At 56.1% G+C, this 14,601-nt stretch overlaps 7 protein-coding genes and 1 non-coding gene across 8 annotated transcripts; 5 read left to right on the top strand and 3 right to left on the bottom strand.

Moving 5' to 3' along the window:
* Positions 1-222: 222 nt before the first annotated feature.
* On the top strand, positions 223-680 carry ACRALDRAFT_2073887 (uncharacterized protein; the record flags this gene model as incomplete). Its single annotated transcript, XM_071022234.1, has 2 exons — positions 223-441; positions 510-680. Coding segments are annotated over 2 exons (390 nt in total), but the record flags the coding sequence as incomplete, so codon positions are not given.
* Positions 681-869: 189 nt separating this feature from the next.
* Positions 870-3,290, bottom strand: ACRALDRAFT_1029780 (uncharacterized protein; the record flags this gene model as incomplete). Its single annotated transcript, XM_071014879.1, has 2 exons — positions 870-2,846; positions 3,159-3,290. 2 exons carry the CDS (start codon positions 3,288-3,290, stop codon positions 870-872), a joined length of 2,109 nt encoding a protein of 702 aa, XP_070876514.1.
* Positions 3,291-3,647: 357 nt separating this feature from the next.
* Positions 3,648-4,112, top strand: ACRALDRAFT_1068065 (uncharacterized protein; the record flags this gene model as incomplete). Its single annotated transcript, XM_071017523.1, has 3 exons — positions 3,648-3,681; positions 3,743-3,986; positions 4,058-4,112. The coding sequence occupies 3 exons, from the start codon at positions 3,648-3,650 to the stop codon at positions 4,110-4,112; spliced, it is 333 nt and encodes a 110-aa protein (XP_070876513.1).
* A 165-nt stretch (positions 4,113-4,277) lies between these two features.
* On the bottom strand, positions 4,278-5,719 carry ACRALDRAFT_1068064 (uncharacterized protein; the record flags this gene model as incomplete). The annotated part of the gene is made up of 2 exons (XM_071017522.1): positions 4,278-4,337; positions 4,418-5,719. The coding sequence occupies 2 exons, from the start codon at positions 5,717-5,719 to the stop codon at positions 4,278-4,280; spliced, it is 1,362 nt and encodes a 453-aa protein (XP_070876512.1).
* A 324-nt stretch (positions 5,720-6,043) lies between these two features.
* On the top strand, positions 6,044-6,158 carry ACRALDRAFT_t110. The gene has a single exon. It is a non-coding gene; the product is annotated as a tRNA-Leu (tRNA).
* A 798-nt stretch (positions 6,159-6,956) lies between these two features.
* ACRALDRAFT_2099717 (uncharacterized protein) lies at positions 6,957-9,620 on the top strand (the record flags this gene model as incomplete). Its single annotated transcript, XM_071022970.1, has 2 exons — positions 6,957-7,728; positions 7,819-9,620. The coding sequence occupies 2 exons, from the start codon at positions 6,957-6,959 to the stop codon at positions 9,618-9,620; spliced, it is 2,574 nt and encodes an 857-aa protein (XP_070876511.1).
* Positions 9,621-10,035: 415 nt separating this feature from the next.
* Positions 10,036-10,471, bottom strand: ACRALDRAFT_1068062 (uncharacterized protein; the record flags this gene model as incomplete). Its single annotated transcript, XM_071017521.1, has 2 exons — positions 10,036-10,326; positions 10,400-10,471. 2 exons carry the CDS (start codon positions 10,469-10,471, stop codon positions 10,036-10,038), a joined length of 363 nt encoding a protein of 120 aa, XP_070876510.1.
* A 1,081-nt stretch (positions 10,472-11,552) lies between these two features.
* ACRALDRAFT_2118323 (uncharacterized protein) lies at positions 11,553-14,578 on the top strand. The gene is made up of 5 exons (XM_071023792.1): positions 11,553-11,954; positions 12,054-12,250; positions 12,326-12,801; positions 12,882-13,333; positions 13,396-14,578. Exons 1-5 carry the CDS (start codon positions 11,906-11,908, stop codon positions 14,076-14,078), a joined length of 1,857 nt encoding a protein of 618 aa, XP_070876509.1. The 5' UTR covers positions 11,553-11,905; the 3' UTR covers positions 14,079-14,578.
* Positions 14,579-14,601: the final 23 nt, after the last annotated feature.

Raw genomic sequence — 14,601 nt, 5'->3', positions numbered from 1 at the left:
TCAAGAGTACAAAGCACTTTCAGTCGGCGGACCGGTAGAAACCGTTGGCAGGTGACAGTATCAACCTTCGGCCCGGCCCGGATTTCATGGAATCTCTCATCGTCAAACCCGACGCTCATATTTACGGTATTGTCGTGGGTATCCAACGGATTTCATATCACATTTGGTCAAAATATCTCCTTAATCTCCTCGAAGCTTTTCAAATCGACAGTGTGACCACCAATGCGTCCTTCAACAGCTCGAAGATGGGCCTCTGCCGCCACCCGAGCCAGAACCCTCGGCCCCAACGCCCCAATGCCTCTTCTGCCGCCCATCCCCCTCTACCGCCGCTTGCTAAGAGCCCACCGCAAGTTCCTCCCGGCCGATATGCGGCTGCTCGGGGACGAATACGTCAAGGCCGAGTTCCGGGCCCACCGCAACGTGGACAACCCCGCCCATCTAGTACGACCGCCGGCCCCCCGTCTTACAACAACCTGGACTGCAGGCCCAGCGCTAACATATTTTGCTAGATTGGCTTCTTAACGGAGTGGCAGCTATACGCCCAAAAGGTCGAGGGCGAGTCGTGGATAGGGGAGAAGATTGACAAGACCAAGTTTGAGAAACTCAGTGACGACCAAGTTGGACAGCTTTACGAGCTCATGATGGCTATTCGGCAACAGCAGCAGGAGGAGGGGGGAGAAGGCGAGTCGAATGCAACATAATGGTTCCTCCCGCATCTATCATGGTGGAATTTGTGGATTTTGAACTCCAACAGGGATTGCATCTAAATTCTATCCAAGATAGCCATCCATGTCATGTATAATGACCATGAGGTCTCAACTGTATTATATCTTATACCACCCACAGGTTGCCTATGCCGCTTCTTTCCCTCAGTCCTCCCCTTGCAAAGCCTCCACGATCCAGTTCCCCTGGATGGCGCTGACTTTCTTGGCGTAGTTCTTCTGCGTAAAGACATGCTCCAAGAACATGATGGCCTCCCTCTTCTGCCCGTGCAAGACGCTGGACGGATGGATCGCCACCACGTGCTTCCCCTGCGACGTCACATAACTGGCATCCGGCGCCAGAACCGCCGTCTTGGAGGCGAAACCCCGCAGGAAACACTTGAGCAGCGTCTCGGCGCGCTCCGGCGTCGGGGGGACAAACGGCTGCGGATCCGGCTCGGGCGGGGCGGCGAGCAAGCCCTCCTTGAGGCACAGGGCGCGGAGCTGGCGGCGGATGCTCATGGCCGTGCGCATGTTGCGCACGTTGACGCCGCGCCGCTTGCACCAGGCCACGCGGTCGGCATGCTCGGCCGCGTAGAGCTGCACCGTCGTCAGGTAGGTCAGCACGTCGCCCTCGCGGCGGTACACCTCCTTGCGCGCCTCTTCGACCTCCTCGCGCTGCTCCTCCGACTGCAGCTGGTGGAAGATGTCGTCGCCCGCCGTCAGCGCCGAGATGACGTCGACCGCCTCCAGGACGCAGTCAAACCCGGGCTTGGCGGCGGCGAGGATCACGGCGGCCAGCGGCGCCGAGATGGGGAACGAGGCCATCTTGCGGCCGGCCGGGCTGAGGGAGCCGTCGTCTGCGAGGGCGCCGAGGGCGTGTAGTTGGAGAAGAACCTTTTCGATGGCGTCCACCGGGGGGGAGTCCATTAGCGGGAAGGAGAGGACGTCGTCGATGCCTCGAGCCTTCATCGTGAGAACGGCACCGAGAACGTCGATACGCAGCATCTCGGGAAGGTCGGCATCGTGCAGGGTCGCAAAGGCATCTTCGGTGTAGAGCCGGAAGCATTTTCCGGGCCCCTCACGACCGGCTCGTCCAGTCCTCTGTATGGCCGAGGATTTGGAGATGGGCTTCGCCAGCAAGGACTCCATGCCTAGCCGGGAGCGGAACTGCTTCACCTTGGCCTTTCCGCAATCCACTACATACCGCACACCTGGCACCGTGACGGACGTCTCGGCGATGTTCGTGGCAAGGACAACTTTGCGCGTGAAGCCCCCCTTGATCGGTTTGAACGCCTCGTGCTGTGCTTCGATGGAGAGCTGGCCGAACAGGGGGAAGACGCGAATCTTGGGGACACCGGAGGACAAAGTGGCCGAATATTCCTCGATGAGCCCTTGCGCGGCCTCAATCTCTTCCTGGCCCGTTAGGAAAGCGAGAATGTCACCGGGGAGAGGTTCCTCCGTATGGATCTTGAAGATCGATTTGAGGAGGCCCTCCTGGATGTCGGGGATCGCCTTGGGCAGGTGGACCGTTTGCACCGGATACTGTCGACCTGGAATCCGAAGTTCTCCGACCGAAATAGCTAACCCTTGACTCGTTGCTGGCTGAGATTGATTCTCGCCGTTTTGAATCCCGGCATCGTCCGAGTGGAAGAAGCTTCGTATCCTCTCGACATCAGCCGTTGCGCTCATGACCACCACCTTCAAGGGAATACCGCCACGGCCAGCGAGGTCTTTTCCCGACAGAATCTGCTTCAAGAATCCCGACAGCAAGTCGACGTCGACGCTCCTCTCGTGGATTTCGTCCACCACAATGGCGCTGTACTGCCGCAAGCAAGGGTCGTGCAGCAGCTCCTGCAGGAGCATACCTTCGGTGACAAACTTGATTTTCGTTCCCTTGGGAACGTTGTGGTCGAACCGGACCGAGTAGCCCACCATTCCCGGGGTGCCTTGTCTCAGCGGCGTGCCGGCCTCGCGGGCGACACGGTGTGCTAGTGTGGTGGCCGCGACTCGGCGCGGCTGGGTGACGGCGATGACTCCTCCTACGCCGACCTCGCGATCCTTGTCGACTTTTACCGTCTTCCGGCGACACCAGGGTTCGGAAACGAGAAACTGCGGCACCTGCGTGGATTTGCCCGAACCCGTCTCACCGACGAGAATGAGCACATCGTTCTTGCGGACGAGGTCCTGGATTTCGCCGCGGTGCGCCCAGATGGGCAGTTTTTGGCGAATTTTCAGCAGCGAAGCATCTTCCTTCCAGCGGGATGACGGACCATCCTTCTTGGATCGAGGGCCCTTGGCCTGATGTGAGGGTTCAACTGTCTCGCCTTTAGACGAGGGCTGATGCGATTTGTGCCGTTTGTGCGCCCTCGCCTGGTTGTCATTAGAGGCATCCTGTGGTTGTTTCTGCTCTTCAGACTCTTTGGTATCGGGCTCCTTCTGGGGAGTCTCGTCGACTGGCTTCTTTTTCTTCGCAGGCGGGTTGAAATAACCGTCGAGTGAGAGGACTTTGTCGCCGACTTTGATGATGTGCTGGCTGCTGAGTTTTCGCTTCTTGCTCTTTGGCTCGCCGTTCTTTAAGTTCGACATGGCAACAGAGCCCCTACTATTTGAATATCACTTTTGGCGATATGGCGGAATCTGTCGACGAGAAGGCGAGGTTGGAGTTGAGACTGAACCGACGAACCAAAAATTTGGTGATGGACTTGAACGTGGAGCTTCCCCATGTACCTTAGGAAGTACACTGTAAGTCAACAACTATATGACACTGTCCGATGTAGGTTACACAGGCTGCCCACTGTGGTGCACACAGGGTGGAGATCCCGCCCTGGGCAGAGATACTTCGTATCGTATGAGGGGAACAAGTCAAACCACCTCTGTCGTCTTCCTTATTTCCCAGTCTATTCCCTGATACTCCGTACATTATATACCATCACGTATAACAAGATGGACCGATACAAACTGGTATATACAGTCCCCTGTAGGTAGCCATGCTCCTCTGACCATGACATGGACCCATCGCTAATGGCCTCCCGTCTCAGCATCCCACTTGACGGCTACCAAGGACGCCGTCTTCGCCGCCGGAGCAGGCGTGTATGAAGGCGGAAAATACGTCCAGGTGGCCTTTGAGCTCACCGGACAGGGTCAGTTCCTACCCGTAGCCGAGGCCGGCGCCGACCCTCACACCGGCTCGGCCGGTCAGCTGGAGCGAGTCCTCGAGTACCGCGTCGAGATACTATGTGAAGGACGGGACACCGCCAAGGCCGCCGTCGCTGCACTGAAGAGGTACGTCCGAGACATGCTCGTGGGGTATGTGCGGGAGCAAGAGAGTCCACTGACATGTTTCCCATGCATAGCTCTCACCCATATGAGGTACCGGCATACGAGGTGTACAAGTTGGAAGACCTATGAACCTCATCACACGAAGGATGGATTGCGAATCGGCAGAGACAAGCTATGAAGTCAATGAATGTAGAAACTCCAATTACGCCAAATGTATCAACCGTTAAGACTGCTTTAGTTTCATGCTCCATCTTTCTATACTTCTGACAGCCCATGTACCGCCGGTCCGTCTGATTACTTGATGCGGTCCAAACGAGCCCTGTTGATGCGCACACCATCGTCCACCATGTCGGTCTATCCCGGTTTGTCAGCATTGGCTTTCTTGTATTTGAAGGATTTCTTTGGTTCGAACATGGCTCATAGGACCGCCTTACCTTCTCGTTGATCCTGTCGGCGCTGACAATCTGTCTCTGGACCGTCTGAGACTGCGCCTTGGCTACCCGGTTGAGCACGCTGACTGCATCGCCCAGCTCGCCCATCTGTCGCGAAATCGTCGCCTCATCCTCCAGTGCCTGGGCATTCTCCTCGTCATCGTCGTCAGTAAAGACGTATTTATTGGTCTCGGCCGCCGACGGCCTGTAATCACGACGCGGCGCAGCAGGTCCCAGGTTGATGTCCCTGAGCGACTTTTCTATCGCCTGGTTCGAATCCCAGGCGTTCTTGCGGGTGGCCTGGCGTAAGTCACGCTCGGTGCGGTGATTTTCGAGTACCGACTGCTCGTACTCGGCGGTGCGCCGCTGTGACGTGAACGGGTTGGAGACGTGGACGGCAAACATGCTCCGGTTGAGATGCTTGAGCTTCTTGGCCCTCTCGGCTCCGATCTTGTTGTAATTGGCCGCCTCGTCGAGCCGCTTCTCCGTGTTGATCAGCCGCTCTTCGTCTCGCGCGAGGATGCTCATCGTGTTGATACCCGTGTCGGCTGCCTGGTGGGCGAGGGCGATGGACCGGTTGAGGGATTGAATCGACTCTTGTCTCGTGTCCTGGATCTGCTTCTTGATGTCCTTGACCTCCAGTTCTTCCACCTCTTCTTCGGTAAGCTGCCGGTCTGCCCCGTACCCGCCGTAGGGATCAGCTGCCGAGGCGCCGGACTGGCCGTAACCGCCGCTGCTGCCACCACTGCCCTGGCCTTGGGCCGGCGGGGCATTTTGCTGTTGTTTCTGCCGTTGCTGGGCTCCCGAGAAGAGCTGGTCCCGCTGAGCATCCGAGTCAGCGTCACCCGCCGGACCAAGACCTCCATAGCCACCGGGTCTTCGCGATGCACTCGAGGTCGACCCGTATCGGTTTGCACCATGGCCGCTTCCAGTATCGTATCGATTGTCACCGTAGCCGCCCGCTGCGCCGTAGGTGTCGGCGCCGTATCGAGCAGTCGGGCGCTCGCCAGGGTCGGACGCGCCGTAGGGGGGAGGAGGCTGAGAGTAGCTGGATGCACTGCTGGAGGAGGGATCGCGGCGAAGACCGCCGGGGCCGGACGGGAGCCCAGAGCGGGATTGTTGTGACGGAGCAGGGCTGGCGGATTTCGAGCTTTGGGCGTAGGGATCGTTGCTGGGACCTGCCCGAGCGTAGGGATTGTCGTTCACGGGTGCTGGGGATTGCTTCTTCCGACCGAAGAGTGCGCTTCGAGACGCATCTTCCTCGCCAGCATTGTCATCTTTCCTGCCAAACCCAAACTTCTTCATGATTATTGACGCCCGGAATTAATAGGTAGGTGCGGGTTCGAGCGACCGATGCGAATGCAGAGGAAGAATACTGTAGTGAGATGATGTTGGTTGGTAAGGTGAATAGGGGTTCAAGGCGGAGGTTAGTCGTTGCGAGGTACAACAGTGGCGAAGGTGTAACAACAGGGGTTAGGTATCAAAGGGTTAGCGTCGGTGTTGGGTGTTTCGGTTGGCGTCTCAGGCGGGGCTGAGTTCTGGGGCTATGCACCAGGCAGCCATTGTGGAACCTAATTTGGACTAATAATACTCATACCGAATTTTCCAAGCAGAATCAAAAGTCACGTAGGCAAGGTGACCGAGTGGTTAAGGTGATGGACTCAAGTTTACTCTTGTATGCTTCCCTCCAAGAGGGTCTTTTCCATTGTGGCAACACGCATGGGTTCGAATCCCATCCTTGTCAGTTTCTTTTTGATTCATTTTCATTTTTTTTTTTTTGCCCATACGAAACGCAAGCCTTCGATTCGACTGATCCAAGGGCTCATTGTGTTTTGCTTTGAATTACTAGCTAGGCAGGTGCAAACATCAAATTTTACCAGTGCACTACCAACATCGAGGCAGAGAGGCGCAGGTGACGAACTTTACATTATTACTCACCCGGGTGCACAGTGCTTTCCACACGGTGCTTCTAGCCACTAGCAGCTGCCACACACGGAAGGAAGTGTACAAGTCACAATGTACCATATGTTGCCTGACCGTTGTGGTGCCATAATATCCGTCTTGCTGTCATCTCCGTCTGCGTCACAGCGACAGCCTGAAGACTCACTCACTCGCATCTTTTAGTCCGTCTCCCCATAGTCTTTTCGCGTTTCCCTTTTGCTTCTTTTCTTCTCAAACCAAATGCGAAGAGGCAAACACACTTTGAACAGTCAAGTCCTCATCGCTCTCATCACCATTGCCATGTCACCGTCCCCTAATTGATCGTCGACTGGGCTTCGTTCTCTCTTTGCTCGTCACCGCTTAAATCACCAAGTTCCGCGCATTGTTTTAACCATCAGGTTTATACGTATTACAAGTCCGCATTAACAAGATGATACCTCACTTACACGCCTATGTGCCCTTTTCTGTACTGAACGTATTAGTCCTTACACTGCTCATGAGCGAGTAGACGACTTGCTACCAGTCTTGCACTCACCATCGTCGCTCTACCAACTCCCCAACATCGCTTCGCACAAAAGCCGTTTCGAATACTTTGGCAGCCATGGCTTCGGGTTCTATCTTCACTTTCGAGGCCGAGCCCCAGAGGGTCTCCTCGCCGTGGGCTGATGCCGAGGACTCGGCCAGAAGGAAAGCCACTCCTGTCCAGGCCACCTCAGACAGTACGGAGCCGATGAAGCTGGCCAAACTCTCGGATTATGGCGTAACGAAACTCGAGGCCGAGCCGCAAGAGGGCCCGACCGAATACAAACTTCATCTGTTGCTGCGGGCACGCAGGAAATACAAGTCCATGACCACCATGCCCGCTGTCTACCGAGCCCAAATCGAGCCTCGCGCCTTGTCGTCCTCGAACCAGTCGCGCCAAGTGCGCCTCCAGCAACTCACAAACCAACTCCTGTGGCGTCTCCAGCAGTCTTCTCCTTGTCATGTCTTGAAACCAAAGGATCTGGTCATACCGCAGTTGCCCGACGACGCCATCGACCTGAGTCAAGCCCTCACACTGCAGCCGCTTCTCCCGGGACTGGAAGAATCCCGCGGTGCGCTGTACGAAATTGGAGTCGCCGACGACGGCACGCTTGTTGGTCTGACCAAGGACGAGATGGAGGAGAGTATCACGACACTACGGGTCATGGCTGCCACCTTGGGTTGCCGCGTCGAGATCCTTCGCGACGTCAACGTGGGGGAATGCGAGTGGCTAGAGACCTCCGAGCTGGTGGACAATGCTGCGTCGGAACCGGCCGAAACCCTGCGACACGGCAGCTTATGGGTCGTCGAAGCCTTCGTGGCGCCGGACTTTGATTCGCGACACAACGACGGTGCAGCATCGGCCAAGGGAGCCGCCGGAGCCTTCGTGATGCCGGACTTTGGTTCTGGGCGCAAAGAAGATGCAGCATTGGCTAGGGGAGGCGTTGTTTCGACCCAAGTTCGCTCTTCTAAAACGCCTAGCCAAGCTCGCTCGACCACGGACCAGCTACGGGTCACGCTTACGGGGCCAACGACGTCTGGGAAATCGACTCTCCTCGGTACTTTGTCCACAGGCACCTTCGACAACGGCCGTGGGCGCAGCAGGCTGAGCTTGTTCAAGCACCGTCATGAGGTCGCCTCCGGGATGACCAGCTCGGTCGCCCAGGAGCTGATAGGGTATCGGGACGGCACTGTGGTCAACTATGCACAGTCGCACATCGAATCCTGGCTGGACATCCATTATGAGTCGGAGAACGGCCGCCTTGTTTTCGTCTCCGATTCGGCCGGCCACCCACGATTCCGTCGGACCATTCTCAGGGGCTTGTTCGGCTGGGCACCTCAGTGGACCGTGTTATGCCTAGCGGCGGACGATGCGGAGGCCAACTCGGCCAAAGACGGCCCGACTTCCTCTGCCCAAGAGGTGCTAGGCACTGCCGGCGCTGGCGTGGATCTCGCCAAAGCCCACCTAGAGCTATGTCTCAGGCTCCAGACGCCGCTCGTGGTAGCCATCACCAAGCTAGATCTCGCCACAAAGACAAGTCTGCAGCGTGTCCTGGGAACAGCCCTGACGCTCATCAAGGCGGCTGGTCGCACTCCCAGAATCCTGCAACCTGGGCAGAATGGCCATCAGGACGCGACCAAGATTTCGGAGGCGGACATGGCGAAGGCGCAAGGTGTGGTTGGGGAAATCAAGAAACACAGAGACTTCCTCAAGCTCGTTCCCATCGTCCTGACCAGTTCTGTGGATGGTTCCGGGGTCGGACTCACACATGCTCTACTCGCGAATCTACCTCTTCCCGCTCTCCCCACGTCTCGCGACTACGTGGGAATGGCGTTGAATCCAGAGCAGCCGACGAGCGCTTTTCATATCGACGACACGTTCACCCGGCCGGCCGACTTCGCCACGGTAGCTGACAACGTGAACCGGTCGGATTTTGCCATCGTGGTCTCTGGCTACCTCCGGTTCGGACAATTATCCGTCGGGGATACGGTTGTCGTGGGCCCGTTTCCTTCTGACGGAGATGATTCCAAGGGCATGACACCGGACGAGCGTCCGTCTCCTGGGGGGTATGGGCTTTCCATATCCCATCCGTCGTCGGCCGAGCTAGCCAAGGTAGCTATACGAAACGCCGTTGCCGCGTCTACCATCAAGGGCGAGTGGCACAACGCCAAGATTGTCAGCGTGCGTAACTTGCGGTTGTCCGTGAGAACGCTGGAGGCTGGTCAGGTTGGCACCATCGGCATCCTGCTCGACCTGCCGCCAGAGGCTCCCGCGGACCAACCCGAGCCGCGACCTCGTGACGTCCCCCGAATACGCAAGGGGATGGTCCTGGCGGTCCCCTCCGACCATATGCTGAAGACCGGCCTATCACTCCAGGCGGCTAGCGGCCTGACGGCACACTTCAATGATCCGGCCGCGTCTTCTCTTGTGGTAGGCTCTTTGGTGAATGTCTATTGCGGAATGGTCCGTGTGGCTGCGCGGGTACTGGGACTCTCGTCTGTTCCCCATGGCCAGCATTCGAAGGAGACGACGGATGTGGAAGATGCCGAGGAGATCTTCGCAGTTGATCGGGAAGAGGACGACAACAGTATGAATGCGAGAGGTACCGAAGTCGTTCTAGAGCTTCTGACTAGCAGGGAGTGGGTTGAGCTTGGATCTCAGATCATCCTACTGGAAGGAGGTCGCAACGATCGGTCAGGTCTGGAAGGGTTTGTTGGCAACGTCGTGGAAATTGTCGACTGAAGCGTTTAGATTGTCTTCTCTTCTGTCCGTGTTTTCTGGTTTGGACTAGCGTTTGATTGCATTTATTCCTGCCTCTCAGTATTTTAGTCTTTCTGTCGTTACTAGATTTCTTCGAAACTTGTTGTCAATGTCTCGATATCGTTCTCGATGCGTGAAGAAACCCAACCTCGAGACTAGTTGTCATTAATGTAGGCATATCGTTCGCGACGAATCTGCAAAAAAGGTGCAGCACAATCAAACGAGAACGAATATTCGTGACACAGCTACCATACCCTTCCTGAAGGCACGCCCTTGATGTAAGATGCCTAGTTGATCAATCCCTCAAAATTGGGAACATGCGACAGACTCCGCAACGCCAGCTTGTTCTCCCTCCGTACAATTAAACCAGCTCTCGTCCTTTGCCTTCCAGACACAATCAGGCTCTCACGATGCCGTAAAACAGCGTCCACGTCAATATGAACCCCGGCAACCCATTAAACATAGCACCGATCCAAAAGTCGAACGGTCGCCGGAAGAATCGTGATGTGTCGAAGAGCGGTAATCCAGCGGACATGGACTCGGGAGCAACTCGGAGGACGTATGTGAAGAAGGTGACGAAGGCGGCGAAGGCGAAGTAGAAGAGGAAGCCGGCGTATGATTCGAGGCCCAGGATGCCAGCGCCTACACCGAACAGGGACGCGGTGACATTTTGAAGGTTCGTTAACGTCTACAAGGAACGCGGTCTTGAAGTCAGCATCATTGTTCGAGCTCAAGGGCGCGTGGGACGGGAGCTCGCGCACCTTGGTGTTGTGGACGACGGCTTCGCCGACGATGGGGTAGATCTGGGCCTCTCGCTCCCGTTGTCGAGACATGACTGCAGATCGAATTCGAGGACTCGGGATTCGTTAAGCGGTGTTTGGCGGAATGGATTGGTAGAATATGCCTCTTTGTGGTGTTGTGCTTGCTCGTTTTCTGAGCCCAGAGGTCGATCGCAGCTATGATGTCCGTGATGCAAGCTTGGGTGTACTACGAAGTATGCTCCCAAGCAGTCCGATCACGTGACAGGACTGCGGCCTACGAAGTAGGTACGTATCTTTGCTTCACAATGTACCTAGGTACCTACTTCGTAGTGGACCTAGCACAATGTAATTACGTTGTACTTCGTACACGGAAGGCAACGAGGCACGATTGAGGAGTACACTACGAACAGCTATGAATAGGTAGGTACCTTTTCATGAGCATCATTTACAATGCGAGATGCATCATGCATTGGCTCCGGACTGCAAGCGATTTTTTTTTTTTTTTTTGAGTTTGAAAACGCGGAGGACGATTGTTATTAGCACCGTAGGAGTCGGCTCATGCTGAGAAGCGATGAGGATGGCCACGGTGCCAATAGGTATCGCCGGCTTGCACAGCTCTGCGAGTGTGCTAACAAAAGGAACAGAGATCGGCTCTGCCGTTGGGTTTACCTACGACGTAAGAACCACCCCGTACTTGGTACGAAGTACATGCACAACCGCATCCTGGGAACAAGGAGCATCTCTCATGATTGGATTCCCCGGCAGCTGGGCCGATGCGGATCCTTGCCTTTGTCCGTCTCGACTCCTGTCAGGGCTTCCAGATTCCGTCGGACTGCTTTTATAGGACGCCGTTAGTGGGCCGGCGGTGTCTCCTAAAATTGCCTGGGTTCGGTCGCTTTGCCCCAGCTTTCCCCCCTGCAATATGCAAATGAACAGGAATAGTGAATACGCAATGCGCAATGCGGCATCCCCTATTTCTGCAGACACTGGAAATATCCCGCGTCCGGAGGGGACAGCGTGTGCTTTTCCCAAACTGCTGTTCCGTTGGCTCGGGGAAAGATCGTGTTCCGTATTCCATGTACTCTGTACCTGCGGTGTGTATTCGTAAGTTGCATCCGTCGATTCGCTTTTGAATACCTGCCACCTAATGTAAGGTACATCCAAGCCATGTCCACGCATCTCGCCCCAAGACCTTCAACGTGACTTCATCATCTCCACATTCTCGCCTCCGCCTTCACCTCCGCCTTTGCCTCCACGACTTCCTCCAATTACCCTATCCGACTGGGTGACTAGATCGCATCCTCTACCAACTAAACGCTATACTCACTACGCGCAACGTCAAACCGACCAAACGTCGAATACACACCGAATACACAGGTCGAGTATTCTACGAACAGACACAGCGACATCGAACACGAGACGCCGACGCCGACGCCTTCGACTCGTCGAAGCTGCAGATGGCTTTACTGCATGTGAAAGCCGCCTCGACAATCCCCAGGCGATTAGATGGAGCCCGTCGTCTTTGATCAGTCCCCTCTCGCCGACTATCTTCGCGGTATGTCTCGGTGGAACAGACCGACTTTTGGCACCCGTTCTGCTCCTCGTGCACCGTCCATCGTCGCCAGCAACATAACTAACGTCGGGCAACTTGCAGATGAAGGCGAGGTCGACCATGAAGAGTGGGCACAACCGGCCGAGTCCGTCCACGACATCTCCCCCCCATCTAGTCCCGGGTTTGCACCCACCGGCCTGCCGATGGTCAAAACCCGATTTCGCTCTAAAGCCCCCGACTCCCTGAATCTCGAAATCCCGAATAAGTCGTCGCTCGATACGTGGAGAAAAAGCTACTCTGTGCGTCCCACCTCTACTTCCTACGAACCTACATTTGAAGCTGACAGCTTTCCTGCCATTCTCCCCCGACCCCAGACAGCTGTAGCATCTAGAATAGACCGCGCGGACAATACCAAGTTCCTCGAGCAGTTTCGATACACCATCGTCGCATCCCAGCTCCTAAGCGGCTACTCCGTCAGTTGCCAGAAGCATACATCGGCGCGCCGCCTTCCGCACGCGACAAATGGCCACGATGGCACTATCGGGTTCCTCGATCCAACCGGCGCAATCGGTGCCGTGCTGGCGGCTCTTGCGATCGCCCTCACCATCAGCTGGCTGCTGGGCGGGGGACCTTTGAACAAGAGACGGCTTGCCCTCGTGCTATTCTTCGGCGCCATCGCAGTAGGGGTCGCCAGGGTGTTCATGCGGCGGCAGTGGCTGCGGTACCGTCGACACCAAGCACTGTCCGAGGTCGCTACTTTGGTCTCAAATTCTCAAGAATTCGACGATGTCACTTCAGCGGCTATATCTCTAATCCAGGAAGTGGAGCTGGTTTCCCGGGGCTACAGGATGTGAGCTTGAGGATCCTTCCTTTTCTTGACTGTTTGGACTGTCTTTTAAATGCATCACCCAGTGCTAATAATGGACTCAGAAGCGCGCCGCTCCCGCCCATAAGTCGCCTGGAGAACCGCTCGCAGACACGGCGGTGCGTGCGTCTGCGAAAGGCCCTGAGAATGTGTTTCGCGGAAGCTCTGCAGACCTATGAACAAACCTTCGCCGTCGTGAAGAGCTTTTCCGAACAGCTTAACCTGGAGAAGTACTACGATATTTACGATATCAGTGATCTGGACATCTCCGACGTCATGCAAGGACTGGCGGAGACGGACTCGGAGGATGCCGAGTCGTTGAGATCTCTCAAGATCGCAGCAGCGCGGTTCCATACGATTCGCAAGATGTTTCTTTGCGCGCTACTTGCGCTCGATGCGAGCGGCGACAGCAACGATCTTCTGAGGTGGACGACGGCCGTCGAAGCCATCCGAACGCTCAATTCCATCACATCCGCAAACTACGAAAGGCTCAGATCGATACTGAGCGAAGAAGAATGTTAGTCCCGTGCCATGTGATATCCATCGCCCTGTCTTGTTGAAGCTAACGCGACTTTGAAGCCTTCCCTGTTCCCCCGACGCCCCAACAGCCGCTGACTCCTGGACGCGAGCGATGGAGAGGGCAATTGCAAAAGCTCAATTCTCTGTCGACGGGAATCCGCGGGTTGCAAGCGAAGCTTCATCTTCTGCGGGAAGAATCGGATAGGACCCTTAACGAATCGGACGACATCTCCGAGCTCGGGTCGAACCTCATGGCCCAGTACGAATCGATCGGCGTCGACCTCAAGGCGTTGATGCAGGCCTGGGAGGAAGGCAAGGCAGCCCTGGCCATGGGCATTGACCGGAATGAGAAGCGTCTCTCGTCGATGAGCACCTTGCTCTCCCCGACCAGCTCTCTCAGTGGGCCCACGGCCATCGAGGATGGCGGCACGTTGGAGGCCCTAAAAGCGCTGTCTGGAGATTCTTTCGGCAGCGTCGATGGGAGCAGTAACGCTGACAGCGACGAGGTGTTCGAGGCCGTGGCCATGCCGAGGCCGCGAAGCCTCCTCACCCGAGAGGAAAGAATCGCCAAGATGAAGGAAGACCGGGAAAAGAGGGAGACGGCGAAGGAGAGTGCCGAGGCCACGAGGGGCATGCTCCGGGAACTTGAGACCGTTATCAATCTCAGGCCTCGCAAGGCCACCAGGCCCAGGAACAACACAACACCAACTCGGTCGACGGGAGCTCGCATCACGACCTTGTGATGGGCTGCCCAACAACAGACCCTAGCGGTCTACACAAGTCATGACGACAAATTGTTTTATAGAGTCGAGCGCGTTGTCCGGAACTTTTTACTTGATGAATCGGCGTTTTGGGGGGAGTGGAAACCTTTCTTTCTTTCTCTCTCTTTTTTTTTATCCTTTCGTCTCACGGCTGGACCTCTACTCCCATCCTAATCGTTGTCCCTCACTTGTCAATTTCTTTTTTCCACATGGTATATCCCTCGCCTGGTTACTGCTGGGCTGTCTGTCTCTCTCTTTCGGCATATTGTATAGACATAGATTGGTTTCCAAGGCGCAGCCCCATGGGCGGGGGCTCGTTCGGCGTCGTTGGGGTTCACGATGCTCGCTGTACATCTTATTACACAGCGCTGGGATTCCGAGGCTAAAAACCAGGTTTCCATTTGTTACACACCAACTTGGGACAGAGTACCTAGGTTGAGGTTCAATACCGGTACTTCAATAGACAATTCGCAATTCCCATGATGACGCTGTGGTACCCGTACAG

Source organism: Sodiomyces alcalophilus (assembly GCF_042370955.1).
Source record: "Sodiomyces alcalophilus JCM 7366 unplaced genomic scaffold ACRALscaffold_2, whole genome shotgun sequence".
NCBI lineage: Eukaryota > Fungi > Ascomycota > Sordariomycetes > Glomerellales > Plectosphaerellaceae > Sodiomyces > Sodiomyces alcalophilus.
The sequence above is the reverse complement of the archived record's forward strand: the minus strand, read 5'-3'. Positions and strand labels throughout refer to the sequence as shown.